Source organism: Vulpes vulpes, chromosome 16, assembly GCF_048418805.1.
Source record: "Vulpes vulpes isolate BD-2025 chromosome 16, VulVul3, whole genome shotgun sequence".
Lineage (NCBI taxonomy): Eukaryota > Metazoa > Chordata > Mammalia > Carnivora > Canidae > Vulpes > Vulpes vulpes.
The window spans coordinates 77194874-77210358 of NC_132795.1; the positions used below are offsets into that span (position 1 = coordinate 77194874).

The 15485-nt window shown below is 46.4% G+C and overlaps 1 protein-coding gene across 1 annotated transcript; it reads right to left on the reverse strand.

The window, feature by feature from the left end:
- Positions 1-12629: 12629 nt before the first annotated feature.
- ATP6V1E2 (ATPase H+ transporting V1 subunit E2) lies at positions 12630-13310 on the reverse strand. Its single transcript, XM_025992749.1, has one exon. It carries the CDS (start codon positions 13308-13310, stop codon positions 12630-12632), a length of 681 nt encoding a protein of 226 aa, XP_025848534.1.
- Positions 13311-15485: the final 2175 nt, after the last annotated feature.

The window sequence follows — 15485 nt, forward strand, 5'->3', positions numbered from 1 at the left end:
AAAAGCTTTATCTCATTAAGAAATGTATTTCCAATTAAGCTTTATTCTTTATGCTTCCTTAGTATCTATTAAAAATCCCTAATGGCATTTGTTTTGATTGTGGACTAGTTGTCATGGTACAAATCGAGAGAAAATATTCTCTTAACATTTCGAATCTATGGTCACAGGAAATTTAAAAACTTAATTCATTTTATATACAAAGCTTTTGGAGAGAAGTATGACAAGGTGGTACATAAAAGTCATCCGATCACAAAAATATATGAGGATAAAATTATGTAGGAAAAGGAGAATGGAAATATAAACTCGAGGAGAAAAAAGAAAGATGACATTTTTTCCTACTGTTATAAACTTCACGTGTTTTTTAAAAGGATGGCAGTGAGTATGCAGTGGCTATAGTATTTCATTTGGAAATATTTTTCAGAGTTCTAAAAGCAGTTTTATTTTCCTTTTTTTTATATAAATTTATTTTTATTGGTGTTCAATTTGCCAACATATAGAATAACACCCAGTGCTCATCCCGTCAAGTGGCCCCCTCAGTGCCCGTCACCCAGTCACCCCCACCCCCTGCCTACCTCCCCTTCCACCACCCCTAGTTCGTTTCCTAGAGTTAGGAGTCTTTCATGTTCTGTCTCCCTCTCTGATATTTCCCACTCATTTGTTCTCCTTTCCCCTTTATTTCCTTTCACTATTTTTTATATTCCCCAAATGAATGAGACCATATAATGTTGGTCCTTTTCCGATTGACTTACTTCACTCAGCATAATACCCTCCAGTTCCATCCCCGTGGAAGCAAATGGTGGGTATTTGTCGTTTCTAATGGCTGAGGAATATTCCATTGTATACAGATACCACATGGCAGTTTTATTTTCCAATGTCAGTGTTTGCACACACCAGAGGGCTCACCCTATGTAACTACAGTACAAAAAAAAAAAAAAAAAAAAAAAAGAATGCTCCTACAAATGTGCAAGGGGACTAGGTAGTCCTAGAGTTTCAGGATTCTTTGAGGAGTCTGCAAGAAAAACTTTAGACCCTGCCCCCCTAAAGGCCCGCAAGCCTGGCTCTTGGCTGCAAGGAAGGGTGCCTAGAATGAATGCAGAGTTGAGGGCGTGCTGGAGGCTGGGGGGCTCTGACTGGCGCTGGGTTGGTGGGCCAACCAAATGGGCCAAGGAGATCTCCCTCCATCCAATCAACACTTCCCTCCTGTCTTGTTTTCTCATTTTATTTTGAGCATTCCTCTGAAATACCGTCGTCTCCACTCCAGACGTCCCGCCAGGCGGGTGTGAGCTGGGCCCTGGTCGCCCCGCCGCCTGCAGCGCTGGCTCCCCCGGGGACCCCGGGGCGCCCCCGCCGGCCGGGCACCCTGGGTTGGGCACCCTGGGCGCGCGCTCGCCGCTCGGGCTCCGGGCTCGTCTCACGCCCAGGGGGGCGGCCCTGAGTTTTGTGCCCTGGGTCCCCGTGTGCACAGCGCCGGGCACCGAGCCTGGCCTGCAGGACCCGGTTGCAGGCAGCAAATACTCGCTAGCAGCGCGGTGGCATCTTCCCGCCCGCCAGGGATGACCGAGTCTGGACTTCCCAGCGTCGCCCTTCTCCGCGCCCAGGGCACCGAGGCGCGTCCCTAAGTCGCCAGGGGCTCCTTTAGGGCCGGGCCCGGGAGGGGCGGTGAGGATGCGCTCCTCGGGGCGGGCGGGGAGCGGGACCTACGAGGGCAGGCCCGGGTCACCTGCCGCCGCCGCGCTGTCACTTGGCTGCACTTACTAGGACGGTCAAACCCAGGCGTCTCTCCCTCCTCCCGGTCCGCTGCGCTGGCCCCTTTCACACCAAGGGATCGTGTCTAAAGTCTAGGACCCTGAAGGGTCTGGCTTCAAATGCAATGATTTAAGGGCTGGGAGAGAAAGGAGGGGAGTGTGGGGGTGGGGGGGAGAATCCGAGATTGAAAGCCATGCCTAAGCCCCGTTTCTCTAAGATCTCTTCTGCCAAAGCAATTTGGCATAGGCATTAGAGTCGTTTAAAAATCGTCACACCCTTAACCCATTAATTCCAGTTCTAGGATGCTTGCCCATGGAAGTAATCTGGGGCAAAGGTTTAGGTACGCAGAAACCACTACCTTGTGATGGAAACTTGAAGTTGAATAGATCAGAGTATAAAAGAACAATAATCAGGCGGGTGTTTAAAATGGTGATTTTTCAAGAATGTGTCATGGCATGGAAAAAATGACCATAGGGAATATTTGTTGAGCACTCACTATGTGCCAGATGTTCTGCTAAATGGTTTATACAGATTCTTACAACCATACGAGACAGATTTTATTACTGTCACTCTTCTAAAACCTGTGGCCCAAAGGAGGAGCTTGCCTAAGGGTGACTAGCAAATATAGTGTGAAAATTGAGGTGTAGAGTTTATCCAAAGGGCTTAACTGAGTAAGTGGCAGGAGTAGGATTTAAACTTAGAGACTCTGAACTGGGAGCCCAGGCTCTTAACTTCCATGCTCTTAACTACCTGCCACAGTGTGCAACACTGTATGCATCAATAGGCCAGTAAGGTGTATGCACACAAGTGACCCTCCTCCCAATATATGCATAGAAAAATAATTGAAGGACAGACTCGACATTTTCACAAGGGTATCTCTCAGCGGAACAATTACCTGTGATTTAAATATTCTTTATACTGGATATTTAAATTTTTCAACAATGTGTGTGTATCGATTTAACAAGTAGACAAAATGTTATATACAGATTGATTCCACTAAAAAGTCATGTGCTAATTGCAGCACTATTATCATAAAAACTTGAAAATAACTCAAATGTCAATTACTGTTTGAATAGTTAAAATCAATCATAAAAAAATATTAGGTGCAATAATTTGTAGGCATTGAAAATGAAGCTTATAAAGACCAAGTGATTCCATATGTGAGGTGCAAAATGGTAGGCATATCATGTGTAATTATTTGAAATATCACTGTGAAATATGAAAAAAAGAAAATAACCGTATTTGGATGGTAGAGTTATATGTGATTTATAAAACTTTTTTGACATCTGTAATGTATTCTTTAATTTCTTGTATAATAAAATTTTTTCACCGAGTTAAGTTTCAGTTATCAAACTTTGTATGGAACACATGAGCATCTCTTTGCCTTTCTGTCTTATATTTCAATTCACTGCCAAAACACCCCAATAAGAACGGGCATTTTGTCTCTCATTTTACTGATAGGAAAATTAAGGCATAGAGTAGGTGAGTTCGTTTGCTAATCTAGCAAATGAATGGCAACCCGGGGGATAGAATCCAGGCCTGCAATCCCCCACCCCAGGGCTCTGACCTATAAACAACACAGATTCTCTTAGATAAGGACTGCATGGTGCCTTGATGGAGAATAGAAACCACTATTATTAAGACCTCAAACTGAGATCCAAGTTTGGATTCTCTCCAGTGGGCAAGAGCCTGAAGACAGGAAGCATGCCCTGTTGATGCTCTCTGTGTCCCAAGTGGGACTGCCCAAGGCCTAAGGCTTTCTCCCACTACTCTCCAAACCCCTGCACCCACACCGACACCACACCCAGCCAGTCTTGTTCCCAAATGCAGGCTCCCCAAAACATACCCTGCCCTTGGTTGGAGAGAGGCCAGTAGATTTACAATTTATCCTCTCCCAATGCCCCTTAGGGTATAGCCCTGCCCATGGCCCAATGAAAGGGGCAGGGACCCCAGACGCTGGCATGTATGGCACCCAGTAGGCATGAGAAGGAAGCCTAGAAAGAGAGGTGAGAAGAGATCAAGTGTCATCAATAGGGGGTGAAGCCAGTGGGAAGCTAGGGGGCTGAGGGGTCTCAGGGAACTTGGTCATCGGGCCCTGGCTGTTCACTTAACAGATGGAGATGTGACCTGCCAGGGTCACACAACAGCCAGAGAGAGTAGGAGTGAGTCCAATCCAAAGCCCAAGGGAATCAGTGGAAGACCAGGCTAGGATTCCAGAGCCAGGATTCGTTCATTTAAAAAATACCCAGTGCCATCCTTGCTTACCAGATCTTTCTGTTCGTATAGGGCCCGAGTCAGTACGTTATTATCCTCAATTTCACCCCCTTGGGGGTCAGTGACCCTCATGGCTCAAATGGGAAAAATCTAGCAAGTCACAGGAGAGGGAGCAACTCCCTCTCCACAAAAACGAACCCAATCTCCAATACATGAAACAAACCAATGGGCTGAGAGTCCAGGGGTGTGTCCAAGTCCAAGGATCCCAGAGTCAGGAAGAGGTAGGGTTTGAGTGGCCCAGAAAGGGGGGTGTGCTATAAAGAGCTAAGAGAAAAACAGAAGTTCCCCTAAGTACAGTAAGCGTGCAAAGTGCTTAAGAAGTGGTGCTAAGCCCAGGTTTAGCAGTCCTCATGGCAGGGAAGCATCCTTAAAAAGGAGGAAGAGAGGGGGGTGTTTGGATGGGGCAAGTTGTGCAAATAGTGCATTTAAGTTCTGGCAACTGAAGACCAGGATGATGCTACTGGTACTTTCTGTAAGGAAAGGAGATGTCATTCGGGGATGTAGCCCTGAATGCCACAGGGAGCCTTTTAGGAAAAAGTACAAAAAGCATTGCCTAGAAGGAGACCTGTCCATCTGTCTGAGCTGGCCGATGACCAGATATTTGCTTCCCTGCTTCTGTGGGGTCCAAGCAGTTTCTTTGGAACAAAGCAGGAGAGGGGCAAGTGCTGGACAGAGAAGCTGGGGCATTTTACACCGTAAAATGAGCTCCTGTCACGCTTCTGCTGCTCTGGGTGCTGCAGGTGTGGCTCCTTCACTGCCACCCCAGTACCTCTCTTGTGAAGCAGCAGCTGAGGAGACTGCACGCTGCCCGGGGAGGCAAAGCCCCAGGAGGCAAAGGCCCAGGAAGGAGTCAAGCCTGAGAACCACCATCACCTTCATTTGGAGGCGGAGGCCTGATGGTTCCTTGGAGCACTGTGAGGTTAAGGGGCCTGCAGCACTTAGCTCACTAGTGAAAGCCAGTCGCGAATGACAGAGTTTGTCAATGAGGCAGATCAGATTCTGATTTAAAGGGCTGCCAGTGGGCCCAGGAAGTGAACCTGGGGTCCAGGATCGAGTCCCACATCGGGCTCCCTGCGTGGAGCCTGCTTCTCTCTGCCTATGTCTCTGCCTCTGTGTGTGTGTGCGTCTCTCATGAATAAATAAAATCTTTAAAAAATAAATAAAAACTGGGATCTGGGTGCATCACATCCTGACTCCAACGGCACAGCTTCCACTCTTCTTCCATTTCCCCTCCCCATTCCTTTATTGTACATCAGGTGCGTATGTACACAGGTGTATCGCATCTTTTTAAACAAAACAGCCAATGGTATGTTTCAGTTGACAGCAAATGGAGGTGAGATGGGGAAAAATAATGATTGTATGAAAATAGCCCCTTTTTCCTTTAGTGGCCTGCTTCTGTGGCTCTTACCTTTATACCCCAGTAAGTTCGTTTGTCCTCATTGTTTAACAAAAAAAGAACAACATGTAAATTCTTACAGACTTTCTTCGACTGAAGAATTTTAATGTTTTTCGTTTATCATTGTACAACCAAGGACAATTTTATAATTTTGTAAATTTTATAAATTATAATTTTTTGCATGTAGCTGTTACATGTGGGGCCACTGTCTTTAAGTAGGGATAAATTATTCTAAAAGAGGGATGCCTCGGTGGCTCAGGGGTTGAGCGTCTGCCTCTGGCTCAGGTCGAGATCCCGAGGTCCTGGATCGAGTTCTGCTTCTCCCTCTGCCTATGTCTCTGCCTCTCTCTTTGTGTCTCTCATGAATAAATAAATACAAATCTTTAAAAAAAATTGTTCTAAAAGAAACAGATCTTAGTATCCTTTCAAGTCAAGTGTCTTGATGTTTAAATAAACTTTTTGTTTGAAAAAAAACAAAAAGCAAAGTCATGAGCCTTCCATGCTTGCAAGCCCTAAATGAACTCCCATTGTACTTAGAATAAATCCAAATTCCTTAAATGCCACCCACAAGACCCAGTATGATCTCACACTGACCCTTCTCTCTCCCCTGCACTCATTTAGTGAAGCCCCACTGGCCTCCTCTCTACTCAAGTCAGCAGAGCTTTTTCTGCCTGGTGCTTTATATCTGTGGCTCCCTCTGCTCAGAATGTCCTTCCTTCTGCCCACCTTCCCTCTGCTGTAGGCAGGACTGGCTCCTTCTTGTGCTATAGATCCCAGAGCCCAATGTGAACAGGTCACAGAAGGCCTCACCGTCCAAAACCCTTGGACACACTTAGATCCATCGCACTTAGATCACCTGGAAATCACCAGTTGTCTGCTTGCTTGGTATCCCCTCCTAAGCCCTGGCCCCTCCCACTTGTGGCTTCACCATCCACATTAGAATGTTCTAGAATGTTCCTTTGTGAAAGCCCTCGGAGCAGTAACTACAAGGGATGCAGTGCTTGGCAGAGCGCTTGCCATTTGGTAACCATGCAGTAAATATTTGTGGAATGAATGGATGAATGAATAAGAGGTCTGCTGATTTGAATTTAAGTGACTGCAAGAAAACCCAGGACTCAAATTCCAAATGAGGAAAGATGAGAATCTTCAAATATTCCCTGTTGTTCCTCCTTTTCCAGTTGAGTGCCAGCACATCTTGCTCAGTTCCATCATCCCAGGTGTGTGTGGGGGTGGATGAGCTGCAACCACGGTCTCCATGAGCTGGGACCCCTCTTGCTGTATCTGGAGCAGGGAGTGCAATAGCCTGGTTCCCAGTGAAAGGGATGCTGTCCTGCAGGAAAGGCCAGTGGGTGAGCTGGGGGACTGTACGGGAGCATGGGGTGCTCTGAGAGTGAGGGTCTATCATGCTTTGGAACCGAGTGTTAGGAGGAGAGGGTGGGAAGAGAGACTCCATCCTTTCCCCCTGCTGTCAACAACAGGCATGATTTCAGAGCTGAGGTAATGGATGGGGAGGGTACAGCGAAGGACACAGAGGAGGGCAGAGGAAGGAGGCAAAGCCTTGTGCAATTTCCTGGGGGAGCTCAGTGAAGGGCTGCACTTGCTCCCCAGAGGCATGGGGAGTTGTGGTTGGCCCAGAATAGATCTGCTGACCCACTTCCGGGGGTCCTGGGACCCTAGAAACAGAGAGGAAGCCCTGCAGTATCTTCCATCTGCTGCTCTGCTTTCCCTGCCTCCTCCGAGGCTCCAGCACAGGCTCAAATGTCCCCTCCATTTCTGCCTCTCCAGGCAACTCAGGATTGGAATTAAACATATACTTTCCCTCTACCAAGTTACCCCTGGCAACGGGATTCCTGGGTCCCTGGGGCTGAGGTCTCAGGGAGGGGCAGAGCCTGGCTCTGGTGGGCCCTCAGATTCCCCAGGCCCTCCACCAGCAGGGAAAGAGGGTGCAGAAGCAGCCTCTCCCCAAAGCACGGCCTCTGCAGCAGCAGCAGCAAACAGCTTCCCTAGCACCTCTGGAGGAAGTGTTAATGAGGAGGGCCCTAGGGAAGGGGTGTGCCTGCCTGCGGTTGTAACAGTTGGCTCCTTTCAGCTCACAGGGACCGAGTCCCTTACAGGAGGTACACGCCTTCTTGAGGGTGGGACAGTTAATGCTACTAGAGAATGTGTGGACATTGGTTTGGGGTGGGTTTTTTTTTTTTTTAAGATTTTATTTTTTTTTTTTTTAAGTAATCTCTGCACCCAACATGGGGCTGGAACTCACAACCCGAAGATCAAGAGTTGTCTACTCCATTGAGCAAGCCAGCCAGGTGCCCTGATTTGTATCTGTCAACTAATGGAAAGCGCCCAGTGCAAGCATTTCTTAATCAAAGAGCCCTGCAGGAGGGCAGCTGTCAGAATGGTGACAAGCAGCCTACCCTACGGGTCAGGGCTAGTGTTGAAGCCTGAGCTTTGCCTCTCCCATGGTGGAGGCCCCTGAGGAGGACCCAGGCCCTCTACAGCCCCTGCCTTTGCACCCAGGTCCAAAGCAAAGCCCCTCCCATTTGTTTCCCCCGGGAGGGAAGCAAAGAAAAGCAATAAACCCACAGTTTCCTTTGGAGGCAGGGGACAGTCCTGCTTGAGCTCAGTCTCCACCCATCTTGCAGCTCCCCCCACCTCCCACCTCCCCCACCCAAGGAGCAGTATAGGATCCTCCTATCAAGCACCATCCCCAGGTTACAGTCCTGGCACTCTTCCCTTGGCCCCCATCTCACACACTTGCCTCATTCTATGGCACTATCTATGGGTTGAAGAGGACAGACTCCGGAGGCCTCCATCCAGAAACCAGAGCCAGGAAAAGAATGTAACAACCAGAGACTTGGGTTCAGAACCTACTACGTGTGGCGTACACCCAAGGTCAGCACTAAAATAACAAGGCAGCAGGGAATGCAGGAAGGAAGAATCAAAACACCGTCCCTGCTCCAAGAGAGCTATGTCTAAAACAATGGGCTGAGTAGAAAAAGCAGCTAACAGTAAATGAAGGTGGTGCATGGCAAGTCCTCACCAGGAACTGTATAGTCCTTGCAGCCAGGGACTGGGGGAGCCAGGGCTTCCTTGGCCACCAGCTTTTGTTTTGCTGAGGGGACATTATGACGACCGAGACCGGAGCCCAAGGGTTGAGAAGCTGAGAAGTTTGAGGAGAAAGAGAAAGTATCTAGCAACTCTGGGTGAGAGAAAAGTTTGGAAAAACAGAGATGTTTAAATGGGACTTAGAGAGGGGCACCTGAGTGGTTCAGTCCCTTAAGCGTCTGCCTTCAGCTCAGGTCATGATCCCGGGGCCCTGCCCTGGGATAGGAGCCCCACTCAGGGTTCCCCACTCAGCAGAGAGTCTGCTTCTGTTCCCACCCCTACTTATGTTCGCTGTCTCAGACGAATACATCAAGTCTTAAATAAAATCAAATGAATGGGACTCAGGGTAATTGGGCCCCACAGGCACTCTGTAAAGCTCTCCTCAACTTCCCATAAAACTTTCATAAAACCTACCTGTCAGTTGTTTTGGAGATGAATTCATGTCAGGGGCCCCAATAATGAATTGAAGGCGGCTCAGAAGGCCAGAGCTGGGGCAGGCCAAGAGGATTCAGATCCTCCTGCCTTACAGCAGGAAGTGGGGTCTGGGTTCCCAGGGAGGCAGGCAGCTGAGGGCCCAGGCAGCTGGGAAGGGAATGCTTTCTTGGCCTTGAATGAGAGAAGGGGGGAAGGCTCTGAGGGGAAGAACACTCTTATAAGAAAAAAACTGTAAGATGATGCAAAACTGACAGAGAGCCTCAAGCCTGGACGAGGGAAAGGATTTTCTGGGGGACAGGGCTGGGGCGGGCCGGGGGGAGGGTAAGACGTAAGTCACTAATTCTAGTCTCTTCCAGCCTGTATATCAATGAATTTGACCTATCTCACAAAAGAACATAGAGTACGTATCATCTCTCACTTGGGCTGGTAAATAACCTCTAATCGGGCTCCTGCCTCCAGCCTCTCCGTCCCACCAACATGTTTTCCACACACAGTGACACCAGCATCATATTTAAAAGTCCAGCTCTCATGGCTGCACTCCTGTTTAAAGTCCTTCAATGAACCCTCATCACCCACCCAGAAGAATTAGCCTAACTCCTGAGCAAGGCCCACTGCACCTCAGAATCTTCCCAGCCTCATCTGTGGTCACGTCCCCCACATCCCTCACACTCCATCACACTCAACTACACTCAACTATGTGCAGTTCCTCTAACACAACTTGCTTTTTCATACCTCAGTGCCTTCGCATATGCGCCCCCCCTCTTTGCCTAAAGTGCCTTCTTTGGCTCAACTGCCAGCACCCCAGAAGCCTTCTGTGACCTTCTCTTCCTTATATTCACAGTCCTGCTTAGAGGGCTCTGGGCTGGCACTGCCACGTATCATTACCATGATCTTCATCCATTTATGTGTCAATAACTAAAGGACAGGACCAGATCGTACATACTCTTTGCAGCCTAGCAGCCAGCAAAGGGCTTAGCTCATTGCTGGCATTCAGAAAATGTTCAGCAAATGACTAAACTCTTAACTTAAAAAGACCACATAGAAGCACCCTTTGCAGAGAACGTCTAGCTGACAAAGACCCCCTTTTCTTTGAGAACAGCCCCCAGGGATCCCTGGGTGGCGCAGCGGTTTGGCGCCTGCCTTTGGCCCAGGGCGCGATCCTGGAGACCCGGGATCGAATCCCACGTCGGGCTCCCGGTGCATGGAGCCTGCTTCTCCCTCTGCCTGTGTCTCTGCCTCTCTCTCTCTCTCTGTGACTATCATAAATAAATAAAAATTAAAAAAAAAAGAGAGAGAGAGAACAGCCCCCAGATGTCAGCCGGAGCGAAGCTGGGCCCAGTGTATTCCTCCTCAGGAAAGTGGAATTGTAGAAGTTTGTTTCTGGAACTATAACATGTAAACTTTAGAATTATAAGCTTTCTGAGGCATGTATACTCCACCGTTTGAGCTGTGCAATAAAGAAAGTCACTCCTAAAAGAAAGAAAATGAAGCACCAGTTAGAGGATTTCAGATGGCTTTCTGATTCCCAGGTGGTCCAGCCCTCTCCTGAGACCGTAAGAGATTCCTATCCCCAGGCTTTGTGAGACACCCTGATTTCTAATAATCAGTATTCTACTTTGTGTTTTAGCTTTACAACATTTCTGTTCCTGACCTCGTAAGCCAAACTTTGTCCTGGCAGAGTGGCTTGGGGTTTCTTTTCTTCAAAATCCTTTATTTTAATACATAAATCACGCTTGGGCATAGATTAATCTGTAAATTAACATACATATGCAGAACTAGCAACATAATTTACAAGGCTCAGTGCAAAAAGAAAATGTGTGAATCCTTTGTTCAGAAAGTACAATAAAAGGCCCTAAAATATAAAGCTTTTTCCTTTCTTCTGCAGTCTCTCTTTTGACTTGTAATGGTACTTATTCGCTATTTAAGGCCTAAGTAAATAAAGCCTAAAACTTTAAATCATTAACATGAATTTTATCATTTATCTTTTTTTTATTTTATAAATTTTTATTTATTTATGATAGTCAACAGAGAGAGAGAGAGAGAGGCAGAGACATAGGCAGAGGGAGAAGCAGGCTCCATGCACCAGGAGCCCGACGTGGGATTCGATCCCGGGTCTCCAGGATCGCGCCCTGGGCCAAAGGCAGGTGCCAAACCACTGTGCCACCCAGGGATCCCTATCATTTATCTTTACATTGTGCAATAAGTGTTTGGAAAATCACCAAAATTATACACTCTGTATTTCTTGGCTTCTCCTGGAAGATGTCTCAAATTGACCAGAGAGATAAATCTAAGTCCCCCTAGGCACTGAGCTGTCTGATGGACTGGGATACTTTCCAGGACAAGTATAGACCCTCATAAAATCCTGAAGTTCCCAATCTGAGGGATCCCTGGGTGGCGCAGCGGTTTGGCGCCTGCCTTTGGCCCAGGGTGCGATCCTGGAGACCCGGGATCGAATCCCACGTCGGGCTCCCGGTGCATGGAGCCTGCTTCTCCCTCTGCCTGTGTCTCTGCCTCTCTCTCTCTCTCTCTGTGACTATCATAAATAAATAAAAATTAAAAAAAAAAAAGTTCCCAATCTGAGATTCAGGCCCTGCAAGCTTGACAACTTCTGGGTCTTTCCTTCCCATCAGCCTCCAAATCTATGTGCTATGCCCTGGCTGGGGTCAGGGAAGTCAAGCCAAATGGCTCTCATTCCAGTAGCATAGCTGACCCCATCCGTAGCAGACAGGTGAATCCTACGGTCTTTAAACTTCCACAGTCAGTACGTGGTGGGGCAAGAGACTCACCCTCATCAAGTCACTTGCTGAATGTACCATGAAACTGCCTTTCTGGGGCCGAGATGGCCGCCATTATGCCCAACTCGAAGACTCTGCTGAGCATGCACACATCCCTGACCCGCTCTGCATGCACATCCAGCCCTCACCAAAGGCAGAAGGCAGCAATGCTGACTGGGTGAGGGAGGGGAAGTCTGGGTCTCAGGGCAGCAGCAAGCTGGAAAGTGAGTGGCCAAGAACCCATCCCAAGAAGGAGGGTAAGCCATGGTAGTTGGTACCATGCATGAGCCAAGGCTCCAAGCTCTTAGCACATGCTCCAAAGTCCCATCAGTCTTTACTTATAAAACACATTTTCAAAGATAAAACTAAGAATTTCAAATTATTGGCTACAGAGCATTAAACCCCAAATGCTGAGCTCTTTTGCACATGGAACCCTGTGGGACTATGCTGGTCATATGCCCATGAAGTTGGCCCTGTCACATGAAAAAGATCTCTAAACTTCATTAAATAGTGTAAGTACAGAAAGCTGAAGCAAAAGAAGGAAAACACATTTCAGATATTAAAGAATTTTAGAGCAGTCAGAAGACCCACAAAACTTTAATATCATTCACATCTCAACCAAAGGACAAGCTAAAGAGCAGATGTCTTTGTTCCCTTCAACCTATACTATTGAATTGACCAGAAGATGTGGTATGTATGGATAAACCAGAATTAGATTTATAAGCATTTTCAGGTTTTATTCCAAAATATGCTTTTAGCTATTCAGAGGGCACTTCATGAAAGATAATAGACTCCTATGAAAACAACAAAGAGGAGGAAACATTACTAGTTTCCTTTGCCCTAATAACTTATGCTTTTAATGGCTTAGCAATTCAACATGAGCTTCACTTCACAGAGGCTTATATAAAGAACTTTCTGTTGGCATTGGCTCCAAACAAGGCCTTTCGTATTTCAGGCATCTTTTGTTGGGCTAAGAGATCCAGTCGACTTTCTAGGGTATTGGAAACCTTTATTCTCTGATTGCCACTATAGACCTCCACACCTCCAGCTGCATTCATAGACAGGTGCACCTCTTGATCAACTTGGACTTCCACACATTTTTGGGAGACTGCCATGTACTCAGGGATGGCTTTTAGCACTGCAGCCTCCACCAGGAGGAGGTCCTGTGGCCTGCAGCGTATAATTACCACGGGCTCCAGCAGCCGGAGCAGACCCTGGAGCACTAATTTATCCAGGAGCCCCTGGTAGACTTCTGGGTCGGCCACAATCCTGCTGAGTCTCAGCTTTGCATCATTCAGCAACTCTGAGATGAGGTCATCTCGGGCCCTTAGGACTTTCAGCCTTGCCTGATTCCTCATGGTGGACATCTGGATTTTCTTCTGCTGCTCTATTTGCTTCTCCTTCTTCTCATAATACTCCATAATCTTTAGTCGTTGGGTTTGCACAAGGCGTCCTTTCTCAATATTGAACTCTTCCTCAGACTTGGCATCTATTTCTTCTGCCTTTTCATTGGCTTCCTGTTCAATGAAAGCCATCATGTGCTTAATCTGCTTCTGTACATCGCCATCACTTAGGGCCATGGTTGCTCCTGGAAAGGGAGGTAGAGGGAGAATTCGCGGGCCCTCTGGTTCCTTTGATTTAGGGCAGAATTTCAGGAATGACTTCAGAATGCCACTTCCTCAGCTATGGAGTGCAGAAGAGAGGAAAGGAGAGAGTGAGAGTCTAAAAGGAAGATCATGGAGACCATCTGTTCACTGCTCATTTCACAGATGAGGAAACTGAAGCCCAGAAAGGAAAAGCTACGTATCTGAGGTTATACCCTATAAGAACAGACGAAGAACAGATGTGAACCCGGATTCCCTGAATTTTACCTCTATTACACTCATCACTTTTTTTTTCATCATTAAATAAAAAAAAAAAAAATAGGGTAGACTTAGTCCAGAAGTTTTTTACAGTGATGGCCTAAGACTCGTATAGCAAATTGAAGGGATGAAATGCCAAATTAATACAGAAATGGGAAGCGTAAGCCCATTTTGGGTTGGAGAGAGTTGGGGAGAACCCTAAGACACTCGTGGTCAGACAAGATTAAATCCAGGAAGGCTGTCTGAAGGCAGAAGTGTTTCGAGATCATTCAAATAGGGATCCCTGGGTGGCACAGCGGTTTAGCGCCTGCCTTTGGCCCAGGGCACGATCCTGGAGGCCCAGGATCAAGTCCCACGTCGGGCTCCCGGTGCATGGAGCCTGCTTCTCCCTCTGCCTGTGTCCTTGCCTCTCTCTCTCTTCTCTCTCTCTCTCTCTGTGTCTCTCATGAATAAATAAATAAAATCTTTTTTTTTTTTTAATTTATGATAGTCACAGAGCGAGAGAGAGAGGCAGAGACACAGGCAGAGGGAGAAGCAGGCTCCATGCACCGGGAGCCCGATGTGGGATTCGATCCCGGGTCTCCAGGATCGCGCCCTGGGCCAAAGGCAGGCGCCAAACCGCTGCGCCACCCAGGATCCCCATAAATAAAATCTTTAATAATAATAATAATAATACAGAGGTAGAATCCTGGTATGGTGGCATCTCGGAGAGAAGTAGGAGGGTTCATTGGAAGTGTTTTCCAAAACTAGGCATACATCTGAGTCACCTAGGGAAACTTTCAGAAAGACAGATTTCCAGGCCCCACTATAGACTACTGATTTAGAATCTCTGCCATTAGGGTCTGAAAATCCATGTCTTAAAAAGCCTTCTTGAGATGCTTAATGAACTCAGAAAAATGATACATGAATCAAATAAGACTAGCAACAGGGAAAGAAAATATTTTAAAAGAACCAAACAAATTTTGGAGCTAAAGAATATAACTGAATTGAAAAATTCACTGTAGGAGTTTTCAACAACAAACAGTTTGGAGAAGAATGAACCAGCAAATTCAGAGACAAGTCATTTGAAATTATCCAGCCAGAGATACACATAAAAAAATAAAAATTAAAAAAAAAAGGTAAGAAAGCCTAAGAGACATCTGGGATATCATTAAATGAATCAATATATATGTAATATGGGAGTTCCAGGGACAGAAAGCTTAGTGGAAGAAATAATGGCCAAACACTCCCCAAGTCTGAGGAAGGAGATGGACGTCCAGGTTCACAAATGAAAATGAGAAAGGAATCAGTCTGTGTCACTAAAACCAGTCAACAAAATACAAAGGAAAGCAGCAAGAGAGGAAGAGCGACAAAAAAATCTATAAGACATACAGAAAACAATTAACAAAATTGCAATAGCATGGTTTTCCTTATCAGTAATCATTTTAAATGTAAATGATTAAACTCCCTGGAGTGGCTGAATAATTTTAAAAAATCAAATATATGCTTAGATATTAACTGTAGATTTAAGCACACACATAGGCTGAAAGTGAAAAAATGGAAAAAGATATTCTGTGCAAATGGTAACCAAAAGAGAGTAGGAGTGGCCATACTTATGTCATACAAAATATATTTTAAGTCAAAAACTGTCACAAGGAAAAAAGATATATAATAATAAAAGGTCAATTCACCAGGAAGATATAATAATCATAAATATATATATGCACCCAATATCAGAACACCCAAATATATGAAGCAAAGGGAACTGAAGAGAGTAGGGCATCTGGGTGGCTCAGTCGATTAAGCATCTGCTAACCTGGGATCCAGCTCCCTCTCCTCTGCCTGCCACTCTGACTACATTCTCTCTCTCTCTCAAATAAATAAAAATCTTTAAAAATACATAAAATAAAATAC